Source organism: Entelurus aequoreus, linkage group LG08, assembly GCF_033978785.1.
Source record: "Entelurus aequoreus isolate RoL-2023_Sb linkage group LG08, RoL_Eaeq_v1.1, whole genome shotgun sequence".
Taxonomy (NCBI): domain Eukaryota; kingdom Metazoa; phylum Chordata; class Actinopteri; order Syngnathiformes; family Syngnathidae; genus Entelurus; species Entelurus aequoreus.
Window position 1 is genome coordinate 44055536 of NC_084738.1, and position 19028 is coordinate 44074563.

Below are 19028 nucleotides of genomic sequence, written 5' to 3' on the forward strand. Positions count from 1 at the left end.
TGAAATCTTAAATTTGCAACACATGCCAATACGGCCGGGTTAACTTATAAAACGCAATTTTAAATTTCCCGCTAAACTTCCGGTTGAAAACGTCTATGTATGATGACGTATGCGCGTGACGTCAATCGTTGAACCGGAAGTATTGGTACACCATTGAATCCAATACAAAAAAGCTCTGTTTTCATCGCAAAATTCCACAGTATTCTGGACATCTGTGTTGGTGAATCTTTTGCAGTTTGTTTAATGAACAATGAAGACAGCAAAGAAGAAAGTTGTAGGTGGCATCGGTGTATTAGCGGCGGACTACAGCAACACAACCAGGAGGACTTTGAGATGGATAGCAGACGCGCTAGCCGCCGACCTCACCTTGACTTCCTCCGTCTCCGGGCCGCCGACCGCATCTATGATCGTCGCTCCGTCGATCGCTGGAACGCAGGTGAGCACGGTGTTGATGAGCAGATGAGGGCTGGCTGGCGTAGGTGAATAGCTAATGTTTTTATCATAGCTCTGCGAGGTCTCGTTGCTAAGTTAGCTTCAATGACGTCGTTAGCAACAGCATTGTTAACCTTCGCCAAGCTGGAAAGCATTAACCGTGTATTTACATGTCCATGGTTTAATAGTATTGTTGATTTTCTGTCTATCCTTCCAGTCAGGGGTTTATTTATTTTGTTTCTATCTGCAGTTAAGCCCTATGTGCTATCTTGTTAGCTCCGTAGCTAAAGAGCTTCGCCAATGTATTGTCGTGGAGATAAAAGTCACTGTGAATGTCCATTTCGCGGTCTCGACTCTCATTTTCAAGAGGATATAGTATCCAAGGTGGTTTAAAATACAAATCCGTGATCTACAATAGAAAAAGGAGAAATTGTGGAACCCAATGAACCCTTGTACCTAAGTTACGGTCAGAGCGAAAAAAAATGCGTCCTGCACTACACTCTAGTCCTTCACTCTGACGTTCCTCATCCACAAATCTTTCATCCTCGCTCAAATTAATGGGGTAATCGTCGCTTTCTCGGTCCGAATCGCTCTGGCTGCATTGTAAACAATGGGGAAATGTGAGGAGCCTTTCTACCTGTGACGTCACGCTACTTCCGGTACAGGCAAGGCTTTTTTTTATCAGCGACCAAAAGTTGCAAACTTTATCGTCGATGTTCTCTACTAAATCCTTTCAGCAAAAATATGGCAATATCGCGAAATGATCAAGTATGACACATAGAATGGATCTGCTACCCCCCTTTAAATAAAAAAAATTCATTTCAGTAGGCCTTTAAACAAGGTACAGTTGTTAAAGGCCTACTGAAACCCACTACTACCGACCACGCAGTCTGATAGTTTATATATCAATGATGAAATCTTAACATTGCAACACATGCCAATACGGCTGGGTTAACTTATAAAGTGCAATTTTAAATTTCCCGCCAAACTTCCGGTTGAAAAAGCCTTTGGAGGATGACGTATGCGCGTGACGTAGCCCGGGGAATAAAGGTATGCCTTCCCTATTGAATACAATACAAAAAAGCTCTGTTTTCATTTCATAATTCCACAGTATTCTGGACATCTGTGTTGGTGAATATTTTGCAATTTGTTTAATGAACAATGGAGGCTGCAAAGAAGAACGTTGTAGGTGGGATCGGTGTATTAGCGGCTGGCTGTAGCAACACAACAAGGACTACTTACTTGGATAGCAGACGCCTAGCCGATGCTAGGCGCGGCCACCGCACGGATGATCGGGTGAAGTCCTTCATCGCGCCGTCGATCGCTGGAACGCAGGTGAGCACGGGTGTTGATGAGCAGAGCAGATGAGGGCTGGCTGGCGTAGGTGGAGCGCTAATGTTTTTATCATAGCTCTGTGAGGTCCGGTTGCTAAGTTAGCCTTAGCGTCGTTAGCAACAGCATTGTTAAGCTTTGCCAGGCTGAGATGTATTAACCGTGTAGTTACATGTACATGGTTTAATAGTATTGTTGATCTTCTGTCTATCCTTCCAGTCAGGGATTTATTTATTTTGTTTCTATCTGCATTTGAGACAGATGCTATCACGTTAGCTCATGCTAAAGAGCTTCGTCGATGTATTGTCGTGGAGATAAAAGGCACTGTGAGTGTCCATTTCGCGTTCTCGACTTTTCCAGAGGATATAGTATCCGAGGTGGTTTAAAATACAAATCCGTGATCCACAATAGAAAAAGGAGAGAGTGTGGAATCCAATGAGCCAGCTTGTACCTAAGTTACGGTCAGAGCGAAAAAAAATATGTATTTCACTGCATTCTAGTCCGTCACTCTAACGTTCCTCATCCACAAATCTTTCATCCTCGCTCAAATTAATGGGGTAATCGTCGCTTTCTCGGTCCGAATAGCTCTAGCCGCGTTGAAAACAATAGGAAAATATGAGGGAGTGAACAACTGACAACGTCACGCTACTTCCGGTAGGGGCAAGGTTTTTTTTTATCAGAGACCAAAAGTTGCGAACTTTATCGACGTTGTTCTATACTAAATCCTTTCAGCAAAAATATGGCAATATCGCAAAATTATCAAGTATGACACATAGAATGGATCTGCTATCCCCGTTTAAATAAAAAAAATTAATTTCAGTAGGCCTTTAACATAACAGCTAACACAGAGGAACTACTTTTAGTAACACAGCACCTTGCTCACAGAGAGGTAAGCTAGCTACTGAAATGCTGCTGAATCACCTCAGAGGTTGTAAAAGTTAATGCTGGATTATAAATCATGCCCTGCATCTGTACAGTAGAAGGATGTGGTCATAAACCGAGAAGCAGGTCAACTTTGAATTCAACTTAGACCTAAAACAGGACGACACAACAAGATATGCTCCCCGCATTTTTTTTACCTGAAGTTGTCTATCACAACGTCTGCCATTATTACGTGTAGTTGTATTTTGTTAACGGAAATGCACTTTGTGAAATGATTGCGCCTAGAAAAGTAGTTCCGGTAATGCTTAAAAAATGACCAAAAATACTGTAAATTATGTTAATAATAAATGTTATCATGAATGTGCCTGTTACTACATTACATACCTGTACATACTTACAGCATGTATATAAAACGTTGTTGGTGGTTTTTGGAGGGCTTTTTAGGCACAATAGATTGAATCCCCATCCCCTGCATAGTTGGCCACCTCTTACCAGCAGGTTTTTTACCATTTTAAAAAACCCAGAAAAGACAAAGAGATATGTGTTCTTGTCTCACCAGAGGGATAGTGAATGATTGGCAAAATTCCCAAAAAGTGCAATTCCCTTTTAATGCTACAGACAGACAAAATTCCAGCTGGACTTACAGGACTGTATAGTGCGAGCATTTTAGTCGCATTTGCGGCTAAAAATAGGTTGTGCGAGTATTGGAAAAAATATAGCACACGTGCGAATACTGATTTTAACCCTTGAATAGAAATTTGCACTTAAAATAAATGCATTCAAATTTGATAAATTTAGAGTAAAATTTTCGCCCATCTCTATAGCATGTTTGAAATTAACTTAAACCATAACCACAACCAAATGGACACGTGATTGACACGGAAGTGTCACTGATAAGTCTTTAAATTCAACACAAACTGGTAACTACGAGGGTCGGAGGGAATATTGAACACCATATCCATGATTGAAGTGACAAACTTGTCATCCAAACAATACCTTGTTTGTTGACAAAAACGTACAGCCATGGAAGCACATTCAATCTATTTATTAAGCATAGGTAACACAAACGAGTGAAAGATTCAAAGGAGATGACGTCAGCTCGCCTACTAAGCTAACAAAAATAGCTCAAGCTAAAATGCCTTTGAGACTCAGACTGAGCGCAGACTTGCTGACGTCACACGTCACTAGGCAACGGGCACCGCCTTTTAAAGGCGCACACACACTGCTCTCATATAAAACTTATCTTAACTGCATTCTGCCAGATATTTGAAGTTTATGTTTAAGTATCGCATTAATTATTTTCCATCCATCCATCCATCTTCTTCCGCTTATCCGAGGTCGGGTTGCGGGGGCAGCAGCCTAAGCAGGGAAGCCCAGACTTTCCTCTCCCCAGCCACTCCGTCCAGCTCCTCCCGGGGGATCCCGAGGCGTTCCCAGGCCAGCCGAGAGACATAGTCTTCCCAACGTGTCCTGGGTCTTCCCCGTGGCCTCCTACCGGTTGGACGTGCCCTAAACGTTCGGGTGGCATCCTGACCAGATGCCCGAACCACCTCATCTGGCTCCTCTCTATGTGGAGGAGCAGCGGCTTTACTTTAAACTCCCCCCGGACGGCAGAGCTTCTCACCCTATGTCTAAGGGAGAGCCCCGCCACCCGGCGGAGGAAACTCATTTCGGCCGCTTGTACCCGTGATCTTGTCCTTTCGGTCATAACCCAAAGCTCATGACCATAGGTGAGGATGGGAACGTAGATCAACCGGTAAATTGAGAGCTTTAGCTTTCGGCTCAGCTCCTTCTTCACCACAACACCCCGATACAGCGTCCGCATTACTGAAGACGCCGCACCGATCCGCCTGTCGATCTCACGATCCACTCTTCCCTCACTCGTGAACAAGACTCCGAGGTACTTGAACTCCTCCACTTGGGGCAGGGTCTCCTCCCCAACCCGGAGATGGCATTCCACCCTTTTCCGGGCGAGAACCATGGACTCGGACTTGGAGGTGCTGATTCTCATCCCAGTCGCTTCACACTCGGCTGCGAACCGATCCAGTGAGAGCTGAAGATCCTGGCCAGATGAAGCCATCAGGACCACATCATCTGCAAAAAGCAGAGACCTAATCCTGCAGCCACCAAACCGGATCCCCTCAACGCCTTGACTGCGCCTAGAAATTCTGTCCATAAAATTTATGAACAGAATCGGTGACAAAGGGCAGCCTTGGCGGAGTCCAACCCTAACTGGAAACGTGTCCGACTTACTGCCGGGAATGCGGACCAAGCTCTGACACTGATCGTACAGGGAGCGGACCGCCACAACCAGACAGTCCGATACCCCATACTCTCTGAGCACTCTCCACAGGACTTCCCGAGGGACACGGTCGAATGCCTTTTCCAAGTCCACAAAACACATGTAGACTGGTTGTGCAAACTCCCATGCACCCTCAAGGACCCTGCCGAGAGTATAGAGCTGGTCCACAGTTCCACGACCAGGACGAAAACCACACTGTTCCTCCTGAATCCGAGGTTCGACTATCCGGCGTAGCCTCCTCTCCAGTACACCCGAATATACCTTACCGGGAAGGCTGAGGAGTGTGATCCCACGATAGTTGGAACACACCCTCCGGTTCCCCTTCTTAAAGAGAGGAACCACCAGCCCGGTCTGCCAATCCAGAGGTACCGCCCCCGATGTCCATGCGATGCTGCAGAGTCTTGTCAACCAAGACAGCCCCACAGCATCCAGAGCCTTAAGGAACGCCGGGCGAATCTCATCCACCCCTGGGGCCTTGCCACCGAGGAGCTTTTTAACTACCTCAACAACCTCAGCCCCAGAAATGGGAGAGCCCACCACAGATTCCCCAGGCACTGCTTCCTCACAGGAAGACGTGTTGGTGGGATTGAGGAGGTCTTCGAAGTATTCCCTCCACCGATCCACAACATCCGCAGTCGAGGTCAGCAGAACACCATCCGCACCATACACGGTGTTGACAGTGCACCGCTTCACCTTCCTGAGGCGGCGGATGGTGGTCCAGAATCGCTTCGAAGCCGTCCGGAAGTCGTTTTCCATGGCTTCCCCGAACTCCTCCCATGTCCGAGTTTTTGCCTCTGCGACCGCTGAAGCCGCACACCGCTTGGCCTGTCGGTACCTTTCCGCTGCCTCCGGAGTCCTATGAGCCAAAAGAACCCGATAGGACTCCTTCTTCAGCTTGACGATATCCCTCACCGCCGGTGTCCACCAATGGGTTCTGGCATTACCGCCACGACAGGCACCAACTACCTTGCGGCCACAGCTCCAATCAGCCGCCTTGACAATAGAGGTGCGGAACATGGTCCACTCGGACTCAATGTCCAGCACCTCCCTCGTGACATGTTCAAAGTTCTTCCGGAGGTGGGAATTGAAACTCTCTCTGACAGAAGACTCTGCCAGACGTTCCGAGCAGACCCTCACAATGCGTTTGGGCCTGCCAGGTCTGTCCGGCATCCTCCCCCACCATCGCAGCCAACTCACCACCAGGTGGTGATCGGTAGAAAGCTCCGCCCCTCTCTTCACCCGAGTGTACAAAACATGAGGCCGCAAATCCGATTACACAACTACAAAGTCGATCATGGAACTGCGGCCTAGGGTGTCCTGGTGCCAAGTGCACATATGGACACCCTTATGCTTGAACATGGTGTTTGTTATGGACAATCTGTGACGAGCACAAAAGTCCAATAACAAAACACCACTCAGGTTCAGATCCAGGCGGCCATTCTTCCCAATCACGCCTCTCCAGGTTTTACTGTCGCTGCCAACATGAGCATTGAAGTTCCCCAGCAGGACAAGGGAATCACCCGGGGGAGCACTTTCCAGTACTCCCTCGAGTGTATCCAAAAAGGGTGGGTACTCTGAACTGCTGTTTGGTGCATAAGCACAAACAACAGTCAGGACCCGTCCCCCCACCCAAAGGCGGAGGGAGGCTACCCTCTCGTCCACCGGGTTGAACTCCAACGTGCAGGCTTTGAGCCGGGGGGCAACAAGAATTGCTACCCCAGCTCGTCGCCTCTCACTGTGTGCAACGCCAGTGTGGAAGAGAGTCCAGCCCCTCTCAAGAGAACTGGTTCCAGAGCCCTTACTGTGCGTCGAGGTGAGTCCGACTATATCCAGCCGGAACTTCTCTACCTCGCGCACTAGCTCAGGCTGCTTCCCCCCCAGCGAGGTGACGTTCCACGTCCCGAGAGCTAGCTTATGTAGCCGAGGATCAGACCGCCAGTCCCAATGATCCTAGGATTAATTATTTTCCTTAGTAATTAATTACATTTGTTAAAGAGTAATTCCGTTAGTAATTTAATACATTTTTGGTAAAGTAACAAGTAACTAATAACCTTTTAAAGTAATTATCAGAACACAGCCTGTCATAAAGCATCATGAAGCTTTTGGCAAGTTGGTGTTCCTGACTAAAATCTTTGTGTTTATGTCCTATAACAACGTTTACCTATAAAAACACCATTGGTAAAGGTCAATTATTTTCATGTTGCTGCTGTTTAAACAGTTACACCAGTGCACTTTATTTCACATTGTTTTTTGTGTTTTTATTAGCTGAAGAATTGAGCATACCGTATATTACCAAATAGTAGCCCGGGCGTTTATTTCACAAAATCGATTTTGGGAACAGGCGTTTAAACGAAGCAGGCGGTTATTTGCACAAGGCTTTTATATATTTTTGCAATAGCCTGCACCAGGCCATTATTTGGTTACAATGGTGACTGTCCAGTATTTTTTTTTCGTACAAAAAAACTTTGAATGTAAAAGCTATTGTAAACATACAAACAAAAAAACAAGAGATCAACATGAGGTAGGCTATCAAAAGACAAGAGATCCACAAGGCCTCAACATGGCAGTAGTGCAACAATTGTCAAATAGAATACCAATACTAAAAATAAATAAACTTTTTAAATAAAGCAGCCCACCGGGAAAAATAAAATGATGGTACCAAGTACTCAAGTATAAAACCCACCACCAAAACAGAACAATAATACTGTCACTTAAATAAAATAAAGGCTACAGTACTCCAAGTTTTAAATAAAGCAGCATACAGGAAAAATAAAATTATGGTACCAAGTACTCTATAAAACCATCAAAACAATAATACTGCAGCAAACGCAACCCCAAATCCAACTGTGCCTTTGCTGTTCTTTTTATCTTATAAATTGGGCTTAATGAAATCAATTTGATTTTAATCTAAATTATGCAAAGAACAGCCCACGGGCAGCTATTAGGACATGGGCGGTTATTTGCCCAAGGGCATTTATTTGGTAATGTACGGTAACTAACCATTTTTTAAGAAAGACTGGAGATTATATTTGACTTTTCTTATATTAATTTCAAGGCTTTTTCTTTTTTCTTATCTCAAAACACCTATTAAGTTGGATCTTATTATACAAAACCTAATTTTCTTACTTGCTGGTACCTGTTTTTGTGTATTTGGGATCCCCATCAGTTCCAAAAATGTTAAATCAGGGCATAGTGAAGATATTTAGTTACGTCAACGGATATTTCCATTTATCTGTTGGTTAATGGGCCAAATTATATCGGGATATGAGTTTTGATCCATACCTCCCAGCCCTACACTCGTGCAACACTGTTTAGGGATGTTCTCTTTGTTTAATTGAGCATTACAATAGGCCTTATGATGGCATTTTGTTTACATGTATTAGTTGTTTGAGTGTTAATAATGATATTGTGATCCATCCATCCATCCATCTTCTTCCGCTTATCCGAGGTCGGGTCGCGGGGACAGCAGCCTAAGCAGGGAAGCCCAGACTTCCCTCTGCCCAGCCACTTCCTCCAGCTCCTCCCGGGGGATCCTGAGGCATTCCCAGGCCAGCCGGGAGAGATAGTCTTCCCAACGTGGCCTGGGTCTTCCCCGTGACCTCCTACCGGTCGGACGTGCCCGAAACACCTCCCTAGGGAGGCGTTCGGGTGGCATCCTGACCAGATGCCCGAACCACCTCACCTGGCTCCTCTCGATGTGGAGGAGCAGCGGCTTTACTTTGAGCTCCTCCCGGATGACAGAGTTTCTCACCCTATCTCTAAGGGAGAGCCCCGCCACCCGGCGGAGAAAACTAATTTTGGCCGCTTGTACCCGTGATCTTGTCCTTTCAGTCATAACCCAAAGCTCATGACCATAGGTGAGGATGGGAACGTAGATCGACCAGTAAATTGAGAGCTTTGCCTTCCGGCTCAGCTCCTTCTTCACCACAACGGATCGATACAGCATCCGCATTACTGAAGACGCCACACCGATCCGCCTGTCGATCTCACGATCCACTCTTCCCTCACTCGTGAACAAGACTCTGAGATACTTGAACTCCTGCACTTGGGGCAAGATCTCCTCCCCAACCCGGAGATGGCACTCCACCCTTTTCCGGGCAAGAACCATGGACTCGGACTTGGAGGTGCTGATTCCCATCCCAGTCGCTTCACACGATGAAAGTGTGATATTTAAGACATTTCATATTGCTCCTAAATTTTTTTCTGTGCTAAAAAAGTGTCTGTGCTACTTATCTTTTAGCTAAGCGTACAGCCCGATCTTTCAAAAGCACTTTCAAACTGTCTGAAATGAAACATTAGGGCTAGATTTGGGGATTCAAATATTCCATAAAAAATTATTGAAAATATTACAATAAACGTTAAACAAGGCCTCATGTTTTAATTGAATTTGTCTTATATGTCAGCTTGGCGGCACAGATGAATTTGATACAATCGAATGGATCAACTTGATGCCAGCCTACATAAATGATGTGCTCCACTGCTTTATTCACTTCGTTTCAGATCCTCTGGTCCTCAGGGGGTGAACTTATTCATAAAGGAACACGCTGGATGTTTTCTAATTAGGGGTTCACGGTGCACTGGTCTCTGAGTAATGCCTCTGTTCTTCGTGAGGAGGGCTTCTGGTGGTCCAGCAGCTGTATGATAATGAATATCAAATTAAATGAGGGTGGCAGTTACTCACCTGTGTAGTAGGCAATCCTGGAGATATCTGAAAGACAAACAGAGAGGCGAGTTAATACGCTTGTTAAAGTGCATCAAGCTGTCTTCACATTGGGCTTATGGTCAAAGATTACACAGGGGGAATTCTTTTTAAGAGCTTCTAGTGTTGAAATTATTGACAACGGGGTTGGATTTTGGGGAAAATAAATCAATGCTATGGTGAGAAACAACAATATATTGATTGAGAAAATTCAATAGGTCATCAGATGTTAGATAAACAGCTAAAATAGCTCATTTAAAAGCTCGAAGGAGACCAAATAGGAGTTTGCTCATAGATAAATGTGCATGAAGTACTGCGGAAAAACATAAACAAGCATAATTAATACAGAACTCATTTAAAAAGAGACATATAAACTCCCTTGGCAGGTTCAGAGAAGACTTTATATACTGAAAGGTACAGTACTCTACAATGAATTCCTGATTAAATGCATGCCACAGGAAGTCCATGTGAAGCCTTTTGTGGATCATTTACTGTAGAGTGTTAATGATCCAGGTCAAATGGATAAGTGCTTTAGACACCCAGGGTCTACACAATCACACTACACAGTACACACAAATGCACACACAGTAATAGAAGAGGTCATCAACAAGGATGATGTCATGCAAAGAATAACCACAAAAAGGAAGTGGCAACCCAAGTCGTATAGTTTATCGACAAACACTACTGTAATATAATACCAGAGTGTGTGTTTGTACTGTATGTGTGCATGTGTGTCGGATGGAGACAGGAAGGGCAGACAATCCCCAAGGCCAAAGATGCCATGATCTGCAATTTTATGATTCATTTTTCCAATAATTTCACAATACAGCAAGAAAATAGACAGTCATTGTCATTCTTTGAGAAAAAAATTGTGATTTATTGAATATATTGGAATTTTATGAGGGGTGGACATGCAAAATATTAAATTAATGAAGTGGTAATACTACATGCAAAATGTTATACTTCAATGAGAATGAAGTTTAAATATTAAGCGAATAAATTGGCCAAATTACAAGACTAATATTGTTATCACAAGAATGAAGTGGCAATATTAGAAAAACAAAGTCGTCTTTTTAAGAGACTAAAAATGAAATATCACATAAATAAGATTCGTATATTACAAAAATAAAACTGGAATTTTAGAAGAATGCAGTCAAAATATTAAGTGACGAAAGTCAAGAAGAGATGGGAATAAAATGGCATTATGAATGGATGAGTAGAAACTATTGCAGCCTTACAAGAAGAAAGTACTGTCGTAAATTATGAGGATAAAAATGTAGCAAAGTAGAATTTTATGATGACGAAAAAACTATTTACAGCAGGGGTCACCAACCTTTTTGAAACCAAGAGCTACTTCTTGGGTACTGATTAATGCGAGGGGCTACCAGTTTGATACACACTTAAATAAATTGCCAGAAATAGCCAATTTGCTCAATTTACCTTTAACTCGATGTTATTATTAATAATTAATGATATTTACACTTAATTGAACGGTTTAAAAGAGGACAAAACACGAAAAAAATGACAATTAAATTTTGAAACATAGTTCATCTTCAATTTCGACTCTTTAAAATTCAAAATTCAACCGAAAAAAAGAAGAGAAAAACTAGCTAATTCGAATCTTTTGGAAAACATTTTTAAAAAGAATTTATGGAGCATCATTAGTCATTTTTTCTGATTAAGATTAATTTTAGAATTTTGATGACATGTTTTAAATAGGTTAAAATCCAATCTACACTTTGTTGGAATATATAACAAATTGGACCAAGCTATATTTCTAACAAAGACAAATCATTATTTCTTGTAGATTTTCCAGAACAAAAATTTTAAAAGAAATTCAAAAGACTTTGAAATAAGATTTAAATTTGATTCTACAGATTTTCTAGATTTGCCAGAATAATTTTTTGGAATTTTAATCATAATAAGTTTGAAGAAATATTTCACAAATATTCTTCGTTGAAAAAACAGAAGCTAAAATGAAGAATTAAATTAAAATGTATTTATTATTTTTTACAATAAAAAAGGAAGGAATTTAAAAGGTAAAAAGGTATAGGTGTTTAAAAATCCTAAAATCATTTTTAAGGTTGTATTTTTTCTCTAAAATTGTCTTTCTGAAAGTTATAAGAAGCAAAGTAAAAAAATTTATAAATTTATTTAAACAAGTGAAGACCAAGTCTTTAAAATATTTTCTTGGATTTTCAAATTCTATTTGAGTTTTGTCTCTCTTAGAATTACAAATGTCGGGCAAAGCGAGACCAGCTTGCTAGTAAATAAATAAAATTTAAAAAATAGAGGCAGCTCACTGGTAAGTGCTGCTATTTGAGCTATTTTTAGAACAGGCCAGCGGGCTACTCATCTGGTCCTTACGGTCTACCTGGTGCCCGCGGGCACCGCGTTGGTGACCCCTGATTTACAGGAATAATAAGGTATTATTGCAAGAAGAATGATTTTATGTAACAGTGTTATTTTACATGAAAATAATGTTTAACTGCAATAAATATACAAGAATGACATATTACGATCATTATATTCTCAGAAATTACAATTTTTGCCTTTTGACCCTAGTTTTAAATCCTAATATTCCAGCATCGCCTTGTGCCAATCATCCCAATTTTATTACAGAAAAGGGTGGATATAGCTGCTTAAAAAGAGCCAGAGAAGGGATTCACATGGAATTGTTCATGTGCTCATGTGTCTATTATGACATCTAGATAGACTCCTAAGACCACCATCTGGCCCACTGATGCTGCTCTGACACCCTCACAAAAGAGGTCAAAGAAAGTGAAGCGCCTCAAAGCTGCAAACACAAGCACACAAAATGCACTTGCCACTAAACCGCCTGTGAGTTTTTGAAGTAATATGATGCAAGCAATCCGCCTCACTGCCATGATGGTGAGCCCCAGGAGGAGTATGTCTCTGCTCTACGACCCTGCGGACAAAGATGTAGTCTTGCATGCAACAACAGTGTGCCCGAGGCAACCGGCACACCTGCCAGTCAAAAACACAGCAGGGAGGTGTGGAAATTACTCTTTTGTATTCAAAAGTTCAGCTGTGATTTACAAGATGTGGATAAATTACTTTATTTAAGCTTCATGTACGGATGAATGTGAATGTATTGTCACATAACACACGCAGAAGATGCATAAACCCCGCATGCATGAAACATAATAAGGTCATGTAAACGCATGAGTGCCCGTCTGCGTTTAGCTACAGAAGCACGCGCTCACTCAAGTGTGAGGAGGTGTGAAGGGTCAGTGATAACGTGTCAAAAGCACACAGGGAAAATGTTTTATTCAGCATCGATTTAGGATGAAATTACATTTTCTAATGATATTCTTTTTAAGATGGTGAATATTGATGTCAAATTCAAGCATTTGTAAATTACAGTTGTGGCGCCCCCCATGGGTTGTGGTCAGAATGCTTCGGAAGACATGCTGGCACACAGGCTATACCAGGGGTCGGCAACCTTTACCACTCAAAGAGCCATTTTGACAAGTTTCACAAATTAAAGAAAACAATGGGAGCCACAAAACTCTTTTCCATCCATTTCCTACCGCTTATTCCCTTCGGGGTCGCGGGGGGCGCTGGAGCCTATCTCAGCTACAATCGGGCGGAAGGCGGGGTACACCCTGGACAAGTCGCCACCTCATCGCAGGGCCAACACAGATAGACAGACAACATTCACACTCACATTCACACACTAGGGCCAATTTAGTGTTGCCAATCAACCTATCCCCAGGTGCATGTCTTTGGAGGTGGGAGGAAGCCGGAGTACCCGGAAGGAACCCACGCAGTCACGGGGAGAACATGCAAACTCCACACAGAAAGATCCCGAGGCCGGGATTGAACTCACGACTACTCAGGACCTTCGTATTGTGAGGCAGACGCACTAACCCCTCTACCACCGTGCTGCCCACAAAACTCTTTTGAAAATTTAAAATGAAATAACACTGCATACAAAGCTTTTTCTGGTTTGTGCTATGTGTTAACCAGGGGTCTCAGACACATGGCCCGGCCCGCACCTTAATATGAAAATGTAATGTTAGTGCGGCCCGCGAGGTTTAGAAGAATGGCTCTTGATAGCGTTATACTTGCCATCACTCCCAATTTTTCCGAGAGACTCCCGAATTCCAGTGCGTGATGGCACTGCTTTTAGTGCCCTCTACAGCCTGCTCAAAGAGCGTGCCTCCTCAGCCGCATGTTGTATGCAGCTTCTACTTGCACACATAAGAGACAGCAAGGCATACTTGCTCAACAGCCACACAGCTTACACTGACGGTGGCCGTATAAAATAACTTTAACACTGTTACGTTAAAAATATGCGCCACACTGTGAACCCACACCAAAAAAGAATGACAAACACATTTCTGGAGAACATCCACACTGTAACACAACATGAACACAACAAAACAAATACCCAGAATCCCATGCAGCTAGGGTTGGGTATCATTTGAATTCGAACGATTCCGATTCCGATTCTTTGTTTCTATTCCGATTCCTTACGATTCTCGATTCCGATTCTTTTAAGAGGCAGGGTAAAAAAAAAGTTTAGGATATTTTAAATGAGCTAGCTAACCTACAGTCTTTCTGAATGAAATAGTCTGACAGTCTCCATCAAATTTTAATTCTATTAACTTTTTATGAACTTTACTATAAATTCCTCACAGGGCTGTTTTCAACTAGAATATAAATATCAAATCTATGAACTTGAATATAAATATTATAAATTATGAATACATTTTCCTAGGGGTACACTTTCCTCAAGAGAGCTTTATTTTTGAAAACCTCATGAAAACACATTTACACACAAGTGTATGATGCTGCAGGAAACCTCATGAAAACACATTTACACACAAGTGTATGATGCTGCAGGAAACCTCATGAAAACACATTTACACACACAAGTGTATGATGCTGCAGGTACTTAAAAATGTTACCGTGCTCCCACTGATGGGCTAACCTGGTGCAGAAAAGCAAATAAACAATAAGAAACAACTTGCAAAACCCAGTCCAGATTAGCAGCAGGTACAGTATAAAATCAGAGACAGTTCTTGTTTAGGAAAATGACCATATCCGCCTTCTCAGGCAGGATGCGTGAGCGTTCTGGACAGATAGTGTCTCCTGCTGTGGAAAATACCAGTTCGCTGGGTGTGGAAGAAGCTTGAACGCATAAATAGGAGAAAGCGAGATATGACAGCAAAGGATAAGTCTTTTGTTGGTTCCACCGGACCACCACCATGCAGCAGGGTCGTCAGACATAAGTATCGGTGGAACGTCCTGGTACATCTGCAGCTCTCTCTCCACTCGTTTCTTGATGGACATGGAGGTCTGTTATTTCGCGGCTATTTCTTTTTTTTTTGTAAAGTAAAGCCACACTTTCGACCGCCGACGCCCGCTATCCATGCTTGAGCTTGACTGACTCGCTCGGCTATGCTAACACTTCCGGCGGTGGGCGCTTCTTCGTTGGTGTTCAGCGTCTTCTTCTTCCGGTTCGGCGGACATATTTTTTTCCGGTCGGCGGACTGGTATCGAAAATAGGAATCGAAATTTAAACCTCAACCGACGCACGGATGGGGGGGGCTGGCTGCATGGGATTCTGGGTATTTGTTGTGTTGTGTTTATGTTGTGTTACGGTGCGGAGGTTCTCCAGAAATGTGTTTGTCATTCTTTTTTGGTGTGGGTTCACAGTGTAGCGCATATTTGTAACGTAACAGTGTTAAAGTTGTTTTATACGGCCACCGTCAGTGTACGTTGTGTGGCTGTTGACCAAGCATGCCCTGCTGTCTCTTACGTGTGCAAGAAAAAGCTTCACACAACATGTGTCCGGGCTGGCACGCTGTTTGTACAGGCTATAGAAGACAAAAAATGCAGTGCTAATAGGGCACGCCCTTATTTAGTTGTTAGGGTGAAAATTGGAGAATGCTAGCCCCGGGAAATTTCCAGGAGAGACACTGAGATCCGTAAGTCTCCTGGGAAAATCGTGAGGGTCGGCAAGTATGCTGGGAAAATCGTGAGGGTCGGCAAGTATGCAGCTGAGCCGCATCAGAGTGGTCAAAGAGCCGCATGCGGCTCCGGAGCTGCGGGTTGCCGACCCCTGGGCTATACAGACATCCAAGTTTTACAGCAAACCTGCTGAAATTTGACACAAACAGTATGTGCTTGTCAGTCCCCTACAGTTGTACACCAAATTTTGTGGTGAACAGCTGCATTTGGGTGGTAAGCGGGGTACACCCTGGACAAGTCACCACCTCATCGCAGGCAGCTGAGATAGGCTCCAGCACCCCCTGCGACCCCGAAAAGGACAAGCGGTAGGAAATGGATGGATGGATAGGGTGAACAGCGTAAAGTTGCAGCTAAGGTTGCAGCGATTAATCAATTTAATAGATTAATTAGGTTAGAAAAAAAGCTTCAGCTCATATTCTGTTGCTTTGATTAATCGTTTAATGAGTGTAACTTATAAAACTTGATCAAATCCTGCATGGAATGTCCAGAACCTTATATATGCAAAGTTAGTTTCCCCACAACTGCTGCAATAGAGCACACATGAGAGGGGTGGTGTGTGGTTGCCGCGATGTGTGTGGTTGCCGCGATCTGTGCGGCGGAGAACCTCTCAGTTTTGTTAAATTGCGTTTTTGTTAATACACACGTGTTCAAAGTGAAATTTCAAGAACGAAAGTTACGGCAAACAGAATTTTTTTTAATTTCAAATACTTTCTATAAAATGCACACTGAGACTAGGAAGTGTTTTACTAAAGTGATTAATCAATTAATCAAACAAATTAATCAATAGATTACTCAATTCCTAAAATAATCGATAGCTGCAGTCGTGGTTACAGTGAGAGTGAGTATTGAGGAGCTGTGTGAGAAATTTTAAATCAATCCGGCTTATGAGGTTTAATGACAGGGCCACCAGGTAGTAGATTCATCATAAAAATATTAGCATAGGCAACACAGTAGGGGTGCATGTTTTGACAAATTGTCAACTTGTCTACAGTATATGCAGTGGTTCAGGGGTAGAAGAATTACTTACACACTTACAATATACTGTATAATACATGTCTGCAGATGCCCAAAACGCAGCCTCAAACAGAAGTACATCATGCCTACACACAACAAAATACTTTCTAAGAATGCACAACGCAACCCTTTAATTTAACAACCCACTCACACAACTTCCCACACACACTTTAAACCTTCTCAATGCACATCACAAACACTGTTCATTCTAAAATGCACATCTTCATCAAAACTCTACGCTTGTGTCAATCCTTAGCAAACCTGTTATTATCGTGACAATCTTCATAATAAATAGAACTCACAAAATAACGACTGTATGAAAACCGTATCTGTCTTGAGCAAGAAGCCGCTTCTTACCGTGGTACAATCCTTCCATTTAAAGTCCAGAATAGGGCAAAAAAGATGAGAGCTAAATTGGGAAAGCCCAAATCCCGGGCTTCTGTGGTCACTGTTACAACCCGACCTTCTCCTTCCTAATCCCTCACTTCTACTACTACACTCACAGAGCATGGCATGAGTGGGACGGAGAGAGCACGTCCTAAGGGGGAGGGAGATGAGCAAGAGAGATGGATGGATGGAGGAGGAATAAGGGGGAGGGGGAATCGTTGTCTACCGGGAGAAGGATGAAGAGAGAGACAGAAAGCGAGTGAGAGAGAGAGACAACCAGAGGTACAAGTCTCACTGGGTCAAGAAGACAAAACAAGCATGAACTAAACACTGTTCTACTCCAGTCCTGCAGGTGGCTGTAATGCACATTACAAAGTAGTTAGGCCAGCTGCCACTTACAGTTTGCTTTTCCTTTCTTTTTTCTCCCCAGCTCCATCAGCTGGATCAAGTGGGTCACTGCCTCACTTGGCCTTAATGCAAGCAAACTAATAGGTGACTCTTCAATGTGTATTATCGTATTTGCGCCAACATTGAATAACTAACGCAAGAATTAATGCCTCTATTTGATTAGCCCGCTAAGTCTCCTACAAGTGCGTGGTCTAAAAAAAAAAAAAACACGTTGGCGCTTTACGTACCGTACCTCTTCACACAAAAATGTTGAAACTCTGTTGTGGGCCTGACTGTCCCAGGCGTTATACTTGCCGTACTCTTTACCACAAACTCATCACCAGTGTTAATGCTGACTGAGCAGGTTGTTCCTCACCGCTATTCAGTGTTTCCCACAGATTCAATCAATCAATCAATGTTTATTTATATAGCCCTAAATCACAAGTGTCTCAAAGGGCTGTACAAGCCACAACGACATCCTCGGTACAGAGCCCACATACGGGCAAGGAAAACTCACCCCAGTGGGACGTCAATGTGAATGACTATGAGAAACCTTGGAGAGGACCGCATAGATTGTCAATCTTTTTGTCCCGTGTGTGCATCGGCAATGGTGGAGTGGGGACGCGGCCGGGGCAGTGTCAATATGAAATCATCGTATAATTTTCTTTAAATAGGCTAACACATGTTTACATAGATTTACAGAAAAATCTGTTATTAGTTATTAGTTTTAACATATTTTTTTGTTACATTGTATCGTTTTGCTCTATTTTACAATTGTTGCTGCTTACTTTATTACTACAACCACACAATTACAATTTTTTACAACATTGGTTGTGTTTCTGCTGTGTTGTGCAATATACTTGTTTATAAATAACCATGTGGTTAAACAGAGCTACATGTTCCTTTCCATGTTCTCATGCACTTCATTATCAAAGATGTAAATTTTTAAACAGGTGGCAGTTATGCACATTTGTTCTGGATCTGGTGGGTCATTGCCTTACTTGGGCCCTAATGCATGTGGACTGTAAAGGCAACATAAAACCTTAATAAATACTTTTGTTCTGGATCTGAACCACAATATTAAATTACCTGCCGATCCTTCTATAGTCGCTGGGTGTGGGTTATACAAAAGAAAATAACTGCTACGGTCTCTAATTAGCGCCAGGTCCAGCTCCAAATCATTAGTAAAGATAAAATATTAAGTTGATGTACATTAAGACTTTTCAAACAACCTCTCTCTCATTATTGCCTGCTTCCAATTCACACTCAGGTCTCTTTGCGGTTTAGGTAAATAGCCTATGCTATAATTACAGTATTTAAGCTTTAAAATGTTTTACATAATCCTGGTAATTACCTAACCCACCAACAAATGTTTATCAAAACATAATGATTCCGATGTAACTTTTTACAGCACATACTGTACCTTTCTGAAATGCGACTAAATCCTTGTACAAACAGGCTCATAATAAAAATGTGTAAGTCTGTGTGTTCATGCTTGTGTTGTTACTTTTGAGCCCTTGCATCTCTGCTACAAAATCCACCACCCTGAGGGGGATACTCCATTAGTCATAATGTGACATTCTCATTCAG

The 19028-nt window shown here is 42.7% G+C and overlaps 1 protein-coding gene across 2 annotated transcripts in view; it reads right to left on the minus strand.

Moving 5' to 3' along the window:
• Positions 1-19028, minus strand: part of ptk2aa (protein tyrosine kinase 2aa) — a 109433-nt gene that overhangs the window by 56671 nt on the left and 33734 nt on the right. Inside the window, exons 1-2 of one of the 2 annotated variants that reach the window (XM_062056537.1) lie at positions 17022-17136; positions 9630-9656 (exon numbers count right to left, since the gene is read on the minus strand). In XM_062056537.1, coding sequence (XP_061912521.1) covers positions 9630-9656; positions 17022-17040 — 46 coding nt within the window. In that variant the 5' untranslated portion in view covers positions 17041-17136. Of the gene's footprint in view, positions 1-9629; positions 9657-17021; positions 17137-19028 lie in introns of those variants that run through there. The other variant, XM_062056538.1, reaches the window with a different exon arrangement.